The sequence below is a fragment of the Rhinoderma darwinii genome, chromosome 8, assembly GCF_050947455.1.
Source record: "Rhinoderma darwinii isolate aRhiDar2 chromosome 8, aRhiDar2.hap1, whole genome shotgun sequence".
Lineage (NCBI taxonomy): Eukaryota > Metazoa > Chordata > Amphibia > Anura > Rhinodermatidae > Rhinoderma > Rhinoderma darwinii.
In genome coordinates, this window is record NC_134694.1 from 15020287 (window position 1) to 15035778 (window position 15492).

The following is a 15492-nucleotide window of genomic DNA, read 5'->3' on the forward strand; positions in this document are numbered from 1 at the left end:
ACCCGTACTGCCACCCCGCCCCCAACACGCGCATTTTTGTGACGTCATCGTTAGGCTCAGGACAGCCTCTTCCGGTGACGCTTCCGCCCTTCCCAGGTTCCCGACTTCCGCTTTGGTCAATACGTTGTGGACGTCTCCTCACTACGGAAATGTTACATTATACTACATAGAACGCATTTACCGGAGCTGAGTATATCCCGGCGGACCTCGCTCGCCCCCTTAAGCGCCTCGATTTTAATAATCTGTGAAGCATTAAAAGCCTCCAGCCTGAACTCCTCCGCTCAGCACCGGGAGAGGCCGGGGGTCGGCGGCCTGTGCCCGGAATCGGATACTCGCGGTCCGTCCGGTTCGGAGCCTCCACCCTCGTCCACCTCCGGCTCGGCCATGGCTAAGAACTACGACGCACTGGAGTTTCCTTTCTGCGATGAGGTCTCCAAGTACGAGCGGCTGGCTAAGATCGGTCAGGGGACGTTCGGGTAAGAAGCGGTCAGATTCCATAGATCCGGGGATTTACGACCGACATGCGTTATTTTCATAGTGTTCTATGGTGAATGGTGGAGTTTTTTTTATTAGCCAATCAGGTTTCAGCTGTTAGAGTGGTGAAAATATGAAAGCAGGGCTCTGATTGGTTGCCATGGGTGACTGCGCTAGTTTTTGCCCCTGTGCTAGTAGTGAATTTAAATAAATGACATAGTAAATTTTGGGTTTGACCTCTGTGACTAGGGTATTGCATGGTTCCCCATTTACTTGAATAGGTGGCGTATATTACCAAAATTCTGGAGCATAATTTTTTAGGCGGGCGTTGTTGCCGTTACTCTGTTGTTACCCATGGAAATGTATGAATAGATTGGCCACTAGGTGTTACCATTCTCCTTGTTAGCGGGACGTTTATTCACACGCTGGTGCCGTTTGTGACTTGTGTAGAGATGTACATGGGAACTCCCAGTTAATGTATTCATATGTTTCCAGGAGGAATAACTGAGGAACAAGAAATTGTAGTTTCAAGAAATTATGCACCAGACTTGTTATTTAGTGGAGAACGTACGTAATTATTAAAACAGACATGTCGGGAGAGCTGAGCTGTTCTCTTTAAACTAGTTTTCCAATAACTAGCTTGTCTTAAAAGTCAAATCCGTGAGGGGTCCGGCAGCGGGGGGTTCTCACATATTAAGAACGTGTGAGTCAAACTCCAATTTGGTATAATGATGGCTGCTCATGTCTGATTTAGGTTTCTATAATTTGCTGTATACACAGTCGGGGACTGGGACCCTCACTCGGGATTGGTGGGGGACTACGCTGGGACTTTTACAGCAGTCAGTAATCTGCATTAAACATATCAAAATGGTGCCGGTATTCCCTCAGTCTTGTGACTTTGTCCCCAGTCTGGAGGTCACACATCACCCAGTGGGTGTCACCTCACTACGGACGAAATGTCCCTTTAGTCATCACACCGGGCAGTGAGATGGGGAGGGCAGAACAGTAAATGATAATTGTTCTCATACACAGATATTCTGTAATGTGCCGAAAATTTTCTTCTCTACACTGGACACTTGTCCCTCTCCTTGCACCAGTGGAGCTTACAATCTAATTGTTAATACACGTATGTGCTGGACCGGCCTGACCTGCTGCTTTTGGTATTTTCTCTTTAGTGAAGTATTTAAGGCCAAACACCGACAGACGGGGAAGAAAGTGGCACTGAAGAAAGTTCTGATGGAAAACGAGAAGGAAGGGGTAAGTGGACAATCCGAATGTATGGGATCTTCACCGTATTAATGCCTTATGAGTTAGGCCGGGTTCCCACGGGTCGGATACGCTGCGGAATCGATCTGGAACCCACAGTACAGTCCGTCCGAAAAATCGCACCACATTTTGGTGCGGTTTTTGAAACGGAATTACCGGTGCGGAAGAAAGCTGTTCATACTTACCGCCTCTGTCTTCTGTGCGTAGTCCGGCCTCCTACAATGACGACGCAGGCCATGTGACACTGCAGCCTGTGATTGGCTGCAGCGGTCACATGAGATGAAACGTCATCCCAGGAGACCGGACTGCAGGAAGGAGGAGGGCGTTCTGGGTAAGTATGATTTTTTTGTTTTCCGTGGTTCTGATTTTTTTGCGGTGTAATCGCTACAAATACGCTGCAAATGTCGCAACACTTGGCTTTCTGTTGCGGAATTTGCATCCCCATTAAATTCAAACCTGTAAAATACTGAAACGCAGCATAAATTAAATTCCGCGCTGCAGGTCAATTTACTAACGTTTATGCTGCGCTTTTTTTCTGCGTCATGAGCATGAGGCCTAAATCTCATCCACTTTGATGCTACTGTAAATACTGTGAAATTTCCGCATCGAATTCCGTTGCGGAAACTTCACAGCGTGTACCCTACGTGGGAACCTTTTCTTCCGGATTTTTGAGGCAGAATTTTAAATGCAAGCGTTTCTTGATGCTTACTTGGACACGTTTTTTGAGGTGGTGTTTTTTTTTTAATTTTTTTTTTTAGTTAAGTTTATGCAAGAACCGCGGACAGTTTTTGATCGCGAAACGCTCTAAATGAATACCGTTTTTTTTTCTCTCCCATTGATTTTAATGGAGGTTCAGAGGTGAACCCCACTACAAGATGGGGCTTGACGCTTTTTTCCGTGAGAGGACACAAAACACCCGTAAAAAAAAAAACCCTCCATCTCCCATTGAAATCAATAAAGCATAGAGGTGTTTTTTTGGTGCTGATTCTGATGTGGTTTCCATGGGTAAATCCACGCCCAAAACAGTGTGAGCTTGGCCTAAAGCTGCGCACGAGCTTAGCATAGCTGCCCCCCCCCCCCCCCCCCCGTATGCATGTGTACACCTCATTGGCACTATTGGTTGGGGGCAATTAAACATAGTCATGAAACTTGCATGACTGAGAAATCGGAGACAAAAGTTATGGTTACAATACTCTCCCCCTCCCCTATATTCCGGCCTCAAAACTACTGACGGCCATATTGATTGCTACCCAGCTTTCCCAGGACCTGAAATAACATTTTTTTTTTCACTTCTCTGCAGTTCCCGATCACCGCTCTGCGTGAAATTAAAATTCTTCAGCTTCTGAAACATGAAAACGTAGTGAACCTCATTGAGATCTGCAGAACAAAAGGTACAGAATATTCTGCGCCTATAAAAGTTTGGTGCTCAGAATATTTGCATGTTTTAGTGCTTGGCATCTACGTGACACTGGTGAGCATGGTCACTAGCTGTAGACGACATGGACCCTATTCAGTGCCAGCAGTTAAAGGGGTTTTCTGGGGCTGCCAGTTTTTATTTATTACTTGAAAGTATCTTACAATGGAATTATGGGCAACTATTCATCTGTAAAGCTTTCTGCTCCATTGGGGGCATTTAAAGGGAAACTAAACGTTCAACAAACTTCTGACACGTCATAGTCACATGTCATAAGTTTTGATTGGCGAGGGTCCGAGCACTGAGACCCCCACCAATCGTTAAAACTAAGCGCTCGTGTGAGTGCTGAGCCGCTACGTTTCTGTTCGGCTTTTTCCAGTAAGCCGACGTATCGGAGTACGGACTCATAGACTTTCTATTGACTCCGTACACCGCTACATAGATTTCCGGAAAAAGCTGAACAGAAACAAAGCGGCTCAGCACACACACGAGCGCTTCATTTTAACGATTGGTGGGGGTCTCAGTGCTCGGACCCTCGCCAATCAAAACTTATGACATGTCACTATGACGTGTCAGAAGTTTGAATGTTTAGTTACCCTTTAATGTACAATCTCCATTATTTCTTTTTCTGTTTTATTCCATATGCTTTTTTTAAGGTGGTCTGCACTATGTAAATAGACTTGACCCCGCAGTCAATAACCACCGCTGCTGCACGTGAATAGGATTGCAGCAGCCATTTGCGGATACTTTTCTCCTTCTTACAGCAGTCTGTGCTCTGCAGCTATTGGCTGGAGGGCTCCGATTATATCGCTGCCAGTCTGCTGTCTATTGACTGCTCTCATCTTTTATTACTGTATTCGTATAAGGGCCTGTTCACATCTGTGTCGTTGTTTCCTTTGCTTTGTCAGAGGAGCAGAAAAACAAAAATACCCGAAGTGCCAGTTCCGTTGCATGATTGGCGCCCAGCGGAACCCGTTGACTTTAATGAGTTTTGTCGGGTTTCTGTCATGGTGTCCATCGTTTTACCAGAAACAATAGCGGCTGATCTGTGAAGGAGGCCCTAACGGAGCCTTTAACGCAGGTGTGAACAGGCCCTTGGCAAGTGCAGTGGGTGGTCGTGACAATTGCTGCTTCTGCTGCAAGCAGATACGTGTGGTTATTGACTGTAAGGCCAAGGCTACTTACCTTGTACAGAGCACCTCAGAAAATGTGTTTGGGGGGACAAGAGTAGATGAAATAATTGAGTTGGTGTATTAAATGCCCCTAATGGGTCAGTCATGTGACTTTGATACCATACACATCTGCTCCAGCCTTTCAAAAGTGGGGAACGGGGCAGCATCTTAACGCTCTGTGCAATGATGATGATGTTCATTTGTAGGGTTTTCCCAGAATCATTAACTATCACATAGCCACAGGATAGGTAATAGTTTTCTGATTGCCGGGACCTCTACCGATCGTGAGAACAAGGGTCTCGAACCTCCGGCTTAAATGGAGCGGCAGCCGAGTCGCTCTATTCAATGTCTTTGAGAATGATGGAAACAGCCAAGCCCTGTACTCGTCAGTTTCCATAATTTCCATAGACTTGAAATAGAGCGGCAGCACACATGCTCAACCGCTGCTTCATTCAGTGTCCTCCTCACTGCAGTCAATTAGTGAGGAGGATCTGGGGTTCAGGACCCCCGTTCTCGAGATTGATATGGGTCCCAGCGGTCAGAATTATCACCTATCCACAATTTATGATCCTGGAGAAAAAAAACACTTTTAAAATTACATGGCAGTCCTGGAAAACGTCTTTAATGGTATATTTGCTGCTTGCATTCTCCTAAATTTCCACTAGAAGGTGGTGTGCAGCGTGTGTTGATTATTAACCCTTGTGTGTTCACCTTCGGGAGAGTGCTGGTGGATTATTTCATACATCTGTCCTTCACACTGCTTATTGATAACCGGGTACAGTCAGAATTGTGTCCAGAGATCAGCAGCACTATGCGAGCTAGAAGCCTGTCCTTACTGATTATGTAAGGCGTGTTCACATGTGGCTGATTTGTTGCAGATTTTTGGTGCCAATTCCTCATTGAATATCTGCAACGAGTACATTACTATGCAAGTCAATTGGGCTTTAGAAAACCCCATTCACATTTTGCAGAAAATCAAAGCAGATTATGGATGCTGTGAAATGTAAATCTGCATCGGTTGTCTCTTGTGGATTTAACCCTTTGTATTGTCAGTGGTAAAATCCACATGTTAAAACATGTGGATTTTTCATGGTAGTGGGAATGTCTGTGTACCCTGATGCCCACCTATCCTGCCTGGGGAGTGGTGCAAATAATGTGTTGTATTTTCGTGGGATGTGGGAGTGTGTGCCTACTATTGCTCTGCGCCCGGCACTGAGAGGGTTTACATCAGTGGCATAACTAATCAAGACCAAAGACAAGTGTCCATTGGCAGGTGAATGCAATCCTGTGACTACTAAGCTCCACGCAGTTTGGGAACAATTTGGGTATGTATACAGGAGTCAGGTTTTTTTTGCCGCACACGTGGTAATAATGGCAAAAATGCATCGGTTTTGCGGCAAAAAAAGACTCCTGTAAACCTACCCGAAATTCTGCGGAGCCCTAGCCCCTTTGTTCTTGTATATGATGGGGCCCTAGGCTGAAATGGCTGATACCAGGGAACAATAGATTGCATTCAACTGCACAACAAGTAGAGAGAAGATAGACTTTAAGGGGGGAGATGTATTAAGACTGTGCCAGTCTTAATAAAAAAGCAAGCGGGAACAAGAGGCAACAAGTTTATTAAGAGGCACGCGCCTTTTTAATTTGATGCATCTTCGGCTCTCCGTGCAACGCTGAATTAAATGAATTTCCGCTATTAATTTACAAAAAAATTATAGTAAATGTGTCGCCCACATTCCACTAATCTCCGTCCACTTTTCAAAAAAGTGGCGATGGCAGGTGAAGTGACCCAAAAGTTTTTGCAACTTTTTGGGCGATTTGCGACATTTCTATGCCATAAAACAGGTGCAGAAACGTTGTTCACTTACCCCTTAAGGCTTAATGTCCCTTGTAAGATGAACACGTTGGTCTTGGTTAGTTGTGCCATATATTAAAGTGCACCTGTCGCCTGCCGCAGCCATTTTGATGGTTAAAGCCAGTATCGGAAAGATCGCCGCCTTTATCCTGATGTTGCCGGCTTGACCACGCTTTGCCCTGTGTGTAGGCGACAGGGGCTCTTTAAATAATGCGCCATGTATATGCTTCTGCTGTGAGTGTCAGAACCTTTCCGAGACTCTCTTGCCCACCTAGTTTCTCCCACAGCGAACCAGTATAATCGATACAAGGGAAGCATCTTCTTGGTGTTTGATTTCTGTGAGCACGACCTAGCGGGGCTGCTGAGCAATACACACGTCAAGTTCACGCTCTCCGAGATCAAGAAAGTGATGCAGATGCTGCTCAATGGCCTTTACTACATCCACAGGAACAAGGTGAGCCACGCTGTCTGCGCTGACACCAGCTGTTTCCTCCTTCGCGTGGGAGCCGTATGAAATGTGAGCGGTCATGCGGAAAACCATAAGATGAATGGAACATCACAATCCCAAAAGACATTTGGAAACAGATGTCCCAATATATCCTATTAAAGGGGTATTCCCAACTTAGACATTTATTTCAAATCCACAGGATATGTGATAGATGCAGACCCGGACCTATATCGAGAACGGGGGTCAATCGGCCACCATCACACCCAGTGCGGCGGACACATGACCCACAGACTTCACTAGTGACTAGTGGAGCGGGGGCTGCGCGGCTCTCTCCATTCTGCTGCATGGGAGCTACGGAAACAGCCGCACTTGCTCAGCTGTTACTGTAGCTCCCATTGAACATAATGGAAAGAGCCGTGCATATTTAATTCCCACGCCTCCTCTCTACTAGTGACCCCCGTTCTTCATATAGATGCAGGTCCTAGAGCTGGGACCCACATCTATCAGGTATTCATGGCATTTCCTTAGACATTTATGGCAAATTCAAAGTTGGAAATACCCCTTTAACTTCAGTAGGATTTTACGTTGCATAAAATATTCTCGAAATCGATTGATTATTTTAGTCATTTTCACTGCAGTGGGCAGATGGTGTTTTAGTGAGCATGGGGGGGGGGGGGGGAGGGTGTTAAATCGCAACATGCCCGGTCTGTTATAGATTTGGCACTTTTTTTTTAGTGATTAACATTTCGATTAATCTTCTTTTTTTGAATGTTTTTTTTTTCTTCCTCTAAACAGATCCTTCACAGAGACATGAAAGCTGCAAATGTGTTGATCACCAGAGATGGGGTCCTGAAACTTGCTGACTTTGGGTTAGCAAGGGCATTCAGCCTTGCCAAAAACAGCCAGCCCAACAGATACACGAATCGTGTGGTCACTCTTTGGTACCGACCCCCTGAGCTGCTTCTAGGTAAGGCTGTGGCTGTCCGTTAACCAGACAAGCTTTTATTTTTCGGTACCTGTTCTGTTCCAAAAGTCTTCTCGACCAATCAGAAGACTGACTGCAGACTTGTTCACCGTCAAACGTGATCCCATCTATTTATATATTGTCCAAGTTTGCCAAATCTTTTTGGAGCCCTAATATTCTGCCCACCCTTGCCAAAAAGCTTTTGTGTATTATGTATGTACGCACACAAATGTATTATGAAGCTACTGATCATTAGATTCTTGAGCTTTTTTTTGTGTTCCATTTCTTGCAATTATACATTTTAGTGTAGTTGTTTTGTTGTTTTTTTTTTATTTAAAAAAAAACAAACCACTAATTACCCATACATTTTGTGGAACATTGGTAAATTTTATACATTTTATTTACTTCCCCCCCCAGGTGAGCGGATTTATGGACCACCTATTGACTTGTGGGGTGCGGGATGCATCATGGCAGAAATGTGGACCCGGAGTCCTATCATGCAGGGAAATACGGAGCAACATCAGCTGACACTCATCAGCCAATTGTGTGGCTCCATTACACCTGAGGTAAGTATTGCTACTAATTGTGTAGGGGGAAGAGCAAACACCGAAACTGATCATGTACTTGACCATTAGGGTATGTTCACACACAGAACGGCGGTAAAATACGGAGCTGTTTTCTATGTAAAACCGCCTCTAACTTTTAGCCCTTTTTTTGCTGCCATTTAATACACAATCAAAAACGGATCAAGAAGTGACATGCACTTTTTACGGGGCGTTTTTTTTCAGACGGCCGCATATAAAACCGCCCCGTCGGAACGAAACACAGTTTTCCCATTGAAATCAATGGGCAGATGTTTGGAGGCGTTCAGCTTCTGTATTTTCAGCCTTTTTTCGGGGTGTTTAGGGACTGAAAAACGTCTGAAAATAAGCCGTGTGAACATACCCTTAAAGGGCTTTTACACCCGCCGATTCTGGCTGGACAAACTAGCGCCAATCGACTATTCATCACATCAATCGGTGCCCGTTAGCTTCATTCACAAGTAGCAACGACCATTAATGTATGGGGACGATCATCTGCATCATGTGCAGTATATCTCTCTTTTTACACAGGGAGATGCTACCGACTCGTGACCGTTTTGTTGGCCACATAGGTTCTGAACAGCACATGGACGCTCATTTGCCCGATCGTTGGCTTGTGCAAAATGGCCTTTATAGAATCATGGAGACTCTACACTTAGTCTATCTAATCTTCATTCGATGTACAGATAAATGTAATCTGTTCTCTGTTATCAGCCATTTCAAACTGAGGCAATGCTGACCGTTTTTCTATACCAGGCAACTCCTTTAACGACATATAACGTAACTGTACGTTGTGGCTGTAAATAGGGAGTATAGTCGGGCCCTTCACTGTGACAGCCCGGAATGGAGACCACTTCGATCCCAGACGTTTAACTACTTAGCGACCATGGCATCTAAGTTGCAAAAAAGAGGCAGTGGAGGGCTCCGGCATATGTATGGCCGTAAAATTGAAACCTAACAAACAATGAAAAATGTCTGCAGTGCCAATGGCTAAGAAGAGCCTCTGACTTATGGTCTTATAGTTGGGGAGGGTGAGGGGGGAGGATGGGGTTACTTTCTGATTATCCAATCTTCTATGTCTCGTGTTTACAGGTGTGGCCAAATGTGGACAAGTATGAACTTTACCAAAAGCTTGAACTGCCAAAAGGTCAAAAGAGGAAAGTAAAGGAAAGGTTAAAGGCCTATGTAAAGGATGCGTACGCTCTAGACCTTATAGACAAGTTGCTCGTCTTGGACCCCGCACAGAGAATCGACAGTGATGACGCTCTCAACCATGACTTCTTCTGGTCTGACCCCATGCCTTCTGACTTGAAGAACATGCTTTCCACTCACAACCAGTCCATGTTTGAATATTTGGCTCCTCCAAGGAGAAGAGGTGGTCACATGCCCCAACAACCAGCCAATCAGGGAAGGAACCCTGCCACAAACCAATCAGAATTTGAGCGGGTATTTTAAGAGATGGGAATGGTCTATGATGTGTATTGGTACACATTGGGTATCGTATAGAGAGGAGTAACTCATCGCAACGTCTTATGTAATCCACGCAGCTCACACATGTAGTGCGCACACTTCTAGAACTCTATGTTGCCTGGATTAATACAGACACATAATCTTCTCGCAGAATACAATGAAATTGTGCTCTGCAGTGGCCACCAGAAATGACACTTTCCTGTATCATGGAAGTCTATCTTAAAGATCAGCACCTTGGCACTGTGTGCCACCCAGAGCTGATCTGCCCGCTGTACATGGACCGAGCCTTTCTCTCACATCTTGTTGCATATACTGTCTGCAATGTGATGCGGTTGAAATCTTCTCCTTTAGGGGATTGCAAGTAAAGCCAACGACGTCCATACTGGTGAGAAGAAACTGTTTATTGCGTTGATAATAGTAATTTGATCTTCTTTTAATGTATGACTTGTGTATGTAGTGGAAATATGATTAAATGGATCCATCTTACTCATTGTGCATCATTGTTCACCTACAAGCTGTCTAATTTCTCAGAGGCAGGGTCATAGCCCCGTGGTTCTGCTAGTTGGAGGATTACACCGTAAAGCCAAATTCGGATAATACGACTGCCTTTTAATGAGACCTGACCCCCCCCCCAGGGTTCTTTGGAACGGAAATTTGTTCATCATAGAACCTTATGGGTAATATATGTTTTTGGTTCAGTAGATGCACTGGGGGTCCTGGTGTTACTTCTTGAGCGCGGATGATAAAATGCAGACATGTTACAGCCGTCTCAAACTGAATTTATGTACATTAGTTAGTTTTAGATGATGAATGGGTTGTGTCAACATGGTGCAAACCCTAAGGGCTCATTCAGACGAGCGTGTTCCTCGTCTGTGTGCTGTGCGTTGAAATAACTCCCAGCGCACGGACCCATTCATTTCAATGGGGCTATTCAGACATGCGTGAGTTTTCGTGCAGCGAGTGTCCGTTGAGTGAAACTCGCTGCATATCCTATATTGGTGCGTTTTTGCACACCTAGTCGCCTATTGAAGTCTATGGGGGCGTGAAAATCACGGACATCATCCGTCTGTCTTTCACACATCCGTTACAAAGAAATGCAGAGAAATAAAAAAATAAAGTGCTTGTACGGACGTAAAAAACGCACGCCACCCGCAAAGCACACTTTTGCCAATAAGCAACGCAGACTGATGGCACACAGACGTGAAATGTAGGAAAAACGCATCTCATCATTTGTGTCCACTCTTGTTTAAAAAAACTGATAATTCACTGGTTGACTGATCTATACTTCCCTTGTTTAGGGATATTAAGAGTTCTTTTACACCGGCCCGTTTTGGCCATAACAAGCAGCGCCGATCCACGAGACAGCCCGTTGATCTGCGCTCGTTTGCTCCTTTCACAAGGAGCTATGATCAGTAATGTATGGGGACGAACAATCATTATTACGATCGCTCATCCTCCATACATTTCCATCATGTCGGCAGCGCGTCTCCCTGTTTACACGGGGGGATGTGCTGCTGATAACCATAATATTTTCTGCTGGAGAAACTATACGGTCAGCCGATGAAGAAGCGTTCGCGCGTTGATTGGCTGATCGTTGCCCTGTTTACAAAGGGTAATGATCCGGAACACTTGTTTGCCTGTGTAGAAGGGCCCTCAGATTTCATGCGAGATTACACATTACTGTTACACGGATACAGAAGTGTTACCGACCATACATTTAAAAAATTGCAGAAGAATGGCTATAGAAATCTGTAACCTTATTCCTTGAGTGGTAGACAATATGCCTTTCCTGCATCTCTACAGGATACTCATCACTGGGAACACTGGTGTTAGTGCATTTTAAGCTGGTAAGTGATTTCTTGTGTTACACCGCCATAAGACGTGAGATGAATAGATATCAAGTATATGTAATATTTGCCCACAGACATCAGCCGTCGAGAAGGTGACATTTTCAAAATTTCTGTCGTAAATTACTGAACTTTAGGCATAAGCTTCAAGGATAATATCATAGTAGCTAAATCTACAATAGATTACCTGTATTTTAATTATAGCCACTCGTAGACTCCTGCTGGACGTCGCTGGTAACGGAGTCAGCATGGTGAGAAAGTTGCTTGAAATTACTAGTGTACCTGTGGCATTATCCACTAGGTTTGCTTAATGTAATACCATAGTTTGACACTAGATGGCAGTGAAACAAAAAGAATAAAGAAATCGGTGGCAATGTTTTGGCACACTAATGCCAGCCTGCTGTGTCCAAGTGTTGGCATTCAGCCAGTGCTGGTTAACGCATTTCAGGCGCAGAGGACTGAAGGCTTCACGTCATCTCACAAGTTCATTTAGAGGTAAGCGGGGGTTTACATGTATTTACACTTTAGTTCAGAAAATTAGGGCACATTAATGTGAGTGTTTTTGTTGCGGTTCTTACTGCAGTTTTCGTAATTGTGGCAAAACTATGTGTTTACAAAAATAGCGCGGTTTTGCCTTAATTCCAAAATTCATGGAAACAATGTAATAAACTGCAAAAAAACAATTCATGCAAATGTACTTGTAATACATTAGTCAACATTAAAACCACTGACCGGTGACGTGAATAACATTCTCTAGCTACGATTTCATGACCGGGTGAGATATATTAAGCAGCAAGTGAACAGTCCGTTCTTGAAATTGTGTTGGAAGCAGAAAAAAAAAAATGGACAGTATAAGGATCTGAGCGACTGACAAAAGCCGAATTGTGATGACTAGACAACTGGGTCAGGGCGTGTGCAGGGGTTAGTACCTACCAAAAGTGATCCAAGGAAGGACAACTGCGAAACCTGCGACGGGCACAAGGCTCATTGACGTGCGGGGGAGCGGAGGCTATCCTGTCTGATCCGATCCCACGGAAGATATTGTAGTACAAATTGCTGAAAAAGTTACTGTTCATGATAGGATGTCAGAAGATGCAGAGCATCGCAGCTTACTGTATATGGGGCTGGAAGCGCCTACAATGGTCATGTGATCAATAGAACTGGTCCATGGAGCAATGGAAGAAGGTGGCAGGTCTGCTGAATTACATTTTCTTTTCCATCATGTGGATGGCTGGGGGCATGTGCGTCACTTACCTGGAGAAGAGATGGCACCAGGATGCATTATGGGAAGAAGTGGAGGTCGTGTGATGTTCTGGGTAATGTTCTGCTGGGAAATCTTGGGTCCTGGTGTTCATGTGGATGTTACTTGGTGAAGTACCACCTACCTAAACGTTGCTGCAGAGAAGTACCCACCTTCCTGGCAGCGGAATTCTCTAATGGCAGTGCCCTCTTTCAGCAGGATAATGCCCCCACTCCGCTGCAAACATTGTTCAGAAATGGTTTGAGGAACATGACAAAAGTGTTCAAGGTGATGACTTGGCCTCCAAAATCCCCAGATCTCAATCTAGTGAATCATCTGTTGGATGTGCTGGAACACAAGTCTGATCCATGGATGCCACAACCTGCCACTTAAGGCCCTGTATGCGTTGAGTTTTTTGGTGCGGTTTTTAACACTGAAACTGCGCAAAAAACCGGCCAAAATCACCTCCCATTGATTTTAAAGGGAGGTAGAGGCGTTTTTTTTTTTCCGCTAGCGGGAAATAGAAGCATCATGCCCTTTCTTTAGGCGTTTCCGTCCCTGACCTCCCATTGACATTAATGGGAGGCAGAGAAAGTTTTCGCTACGTTTTTTTGCCCGCGGCTGCAAACAACACGGCAAAGAGTGCAGGCAGGTCAAAATCTGCCTCAGAATTCCTTATGGAATTTTGAGGCAGATTTTCCTGCCTGCAAAAAAACCTCAGTGTGAAGGATCTTCTGTTAATGTCTTGGGGCCAGATACCACAGGAGCGTTCTAGTGCAGTCCACGCCTCGACGGGTCACAGCTGTTTTGCTGGCACAAGGGGGATCTACACAACATTAAAGCAGGTTTTTTTTTTAATGTTATGGCTGATCGTTGTATATTCAATATATCAGAAATTTCCATGCAATATTAGGCTAGTGCTGCACAGAGACTTAAAGGAAATCTGTCAGCAGTTTTGAACCCCTAGACCCCGCTATATACAGGGTGGGGAATGTAGCGTAACTTCACCAACTGTTGATTTCACGGTCATGGAACATGCATGACCAACACCACCGGTACAGTTATTCTAGACTCCCCACCCCGTATATAGCGCTGACAGCAGTTTTGAAGGCTCAAAACTACTGACCAATTCCCTTTAATTTGCCTGTGGCCTGGCGTGGTTTCTGCCCTGACACATATGCAATGCCGCCTAGTGGCCAACACAATGTGCCTGCAGAGTTGAATTGTCTTGGCATGCCAACGAGCGTATTTTTCTAGGGTGTGACATTATAATGCCGCTTCTTCATCCATGTATGTTTAGATCAAGGCCTGTGGGGGTTCTTGCACAAAATGTGCGATCGTTGTCATAAAGTGCCTTAAAGGGGTTTTCCTATCAGAGACATTTATGACATCTCCACAGGATATGTCAGATAGATGCGGGTCCCACCTCTGGGACTGCACCTATCTCTAGAACGGGGTCCCCTAAACGCTGTTCTACCGCTCAAGTTGTGGCTGAAGCGTGTGATTGTAACTGCTATTCACTACTATGGGACTTACGGAAACACTTATTCCGTAATTCATGGTCAGGAATCACACGCTTCAGCCACAACACAGAGTGGTAGAACGGGGTTTAGGGGGCACCGTTCTAGAGATAGATGCGGGTCCCATCTCATCTATCTGACATTTGTGACATATCCTGTGGATATGTCGTAAGCGTCTCTCCTGGGAAAACCCCATTAATAATGTTATTCATACAGTACCCAACTCCCATACAGTGCCCAAATTTGTACTCCGTCACAGATTTAATCAAATTTGATGGCAAACATAGAGCTGCAGAACCTGACGGACCCCAATATAAGTCAATGAGGCCTGTCGGCACCGCTGGTATTCGGCACTGCGTCGTGGCTTCCATTATAAACAGAAGCCACGATGCAGATGTGAACAGAGCCTAAGAGAAGGTGCAAACTACAAGTCCCTGCCTCAGGTGAAACAATTTGTCTGGAGAGGGTTCAGAGGCATCTGATATCCCCCATACTCTTTGCTCCCCTGAATCTGAATGCCCTGTTTAGTCTGCACTTTGCACTGGTGTTTGAAGCCACTTGAGAAGTACTCCGCCTATAATCCAGCCCTGGAGCCACACTAAGGAGCATGGTTACTACAATCATCTACTAGCCTCATGTGTAGATAAGGAAAGTAGCTATTTTATTAGCTAGACAAAGAGAATCAGACTAAGGGCATTGCATGCAAAACTTCTATAAACAGAAAGAAATTCCTTTGAATCATGCCGGAAAAACCAGGTAAACGCTATGGAGATAGCAGATGATCTGTACGCCAGTACCTGCATGGATATAGGTGACTACGTATTACTCGCATGTTGTTATTGATGGGTGTGTGATGTGCCCTAGGTGCGCACTGAATCTTGACCAGCAGGTCTGGGGTGTACGTTCTCAAATATTCTCTGGAAATGTTCCAATCCAGTCTGTTTTTCTACTTTAAAGGTTCATATCCTAGACCTTTGCCTCAATTTACATATCAGGACTGCTTCATACAAGGCAATAAACACACAATATATTGCGCAGGATTGCTGGCGGTTTTCACACTCGCAACGTGACCGATGGAGTCACACTTTAAGGTACGACCAGCTAGTTAACCCTATTATTTATTATTGTATTTGACTTATATAGAACCTGCCTGTATCTGCTGCTTCTTAGACTGTCCCCGGTCAATGGCAGCCTATATTCTGCTGACAGATTTGCTGGATATTAATTCTCGGCAGATTTAT

General features: G+C 44.8%; 1 protein-coding gene across 2 annotated transcripts; it reads left to right on the forward strand.

Annotated features, from left to right (window-relative positions):
* Window positions 1-74: 74 nt before the first annotated feature.
* Window positions 75-10130, forward strand: CDK9 (cyclin dependent kinase 9). 2 transcript variants are annotated; one of them, XM_075835247.1, is made up of 7 exons: window positions 75-476; window positions 1650-1731; window positions 3041-3131; window positions 6457-6635; window positions 7425-7596; window positions 8011-8159; window positions 9267-10130. In XM_075835247.1, exons 1-7 carry the CDS (start codon window positions 385-387, stop codon window positions 9627-9629), a joined length of 1128 nt encoding a protein of 375 aa, XP_075691362.1. In that variant the 5' UTR covers window positions 75-384; the 3' UTR covers window positions 9630-10130. The 2 variants fall into 2 exon arrangements, with proteins under 2 accessions (XP_075691362.1, XP_075691363.1); XM_075835248.1 differs by having other exon boundaries at window positions 6469-6635.
* Window positions 10131-15492: the final 5362 nt, after the last annotated feature.

Excerpts from the sequence above, each read along its gene's own strand:
- CDK9 (XM_075835247.1), top strand. The coding sequence starts at position 385 with ATGGCTAAGAACTACGACGCACTGGAGTTTCCTTTCTGCGATGAGGTC. Across the intron at positions 1,732-3,040 it reads TGGAAAACGAGAAGGAAGGG|TTCCCGATCACCGCTCTGCG; the intron begins GTAAGTGGACAA and ends ACTTCTCTGCAG. Across the intron at positions 6,636-7,424 it reads ACTACATCCACAGGAACAAG|ATCCTTCACAGAGACATGAA; the intron begins GTGAGCCACGCT and ends TCCTCTAAACAG.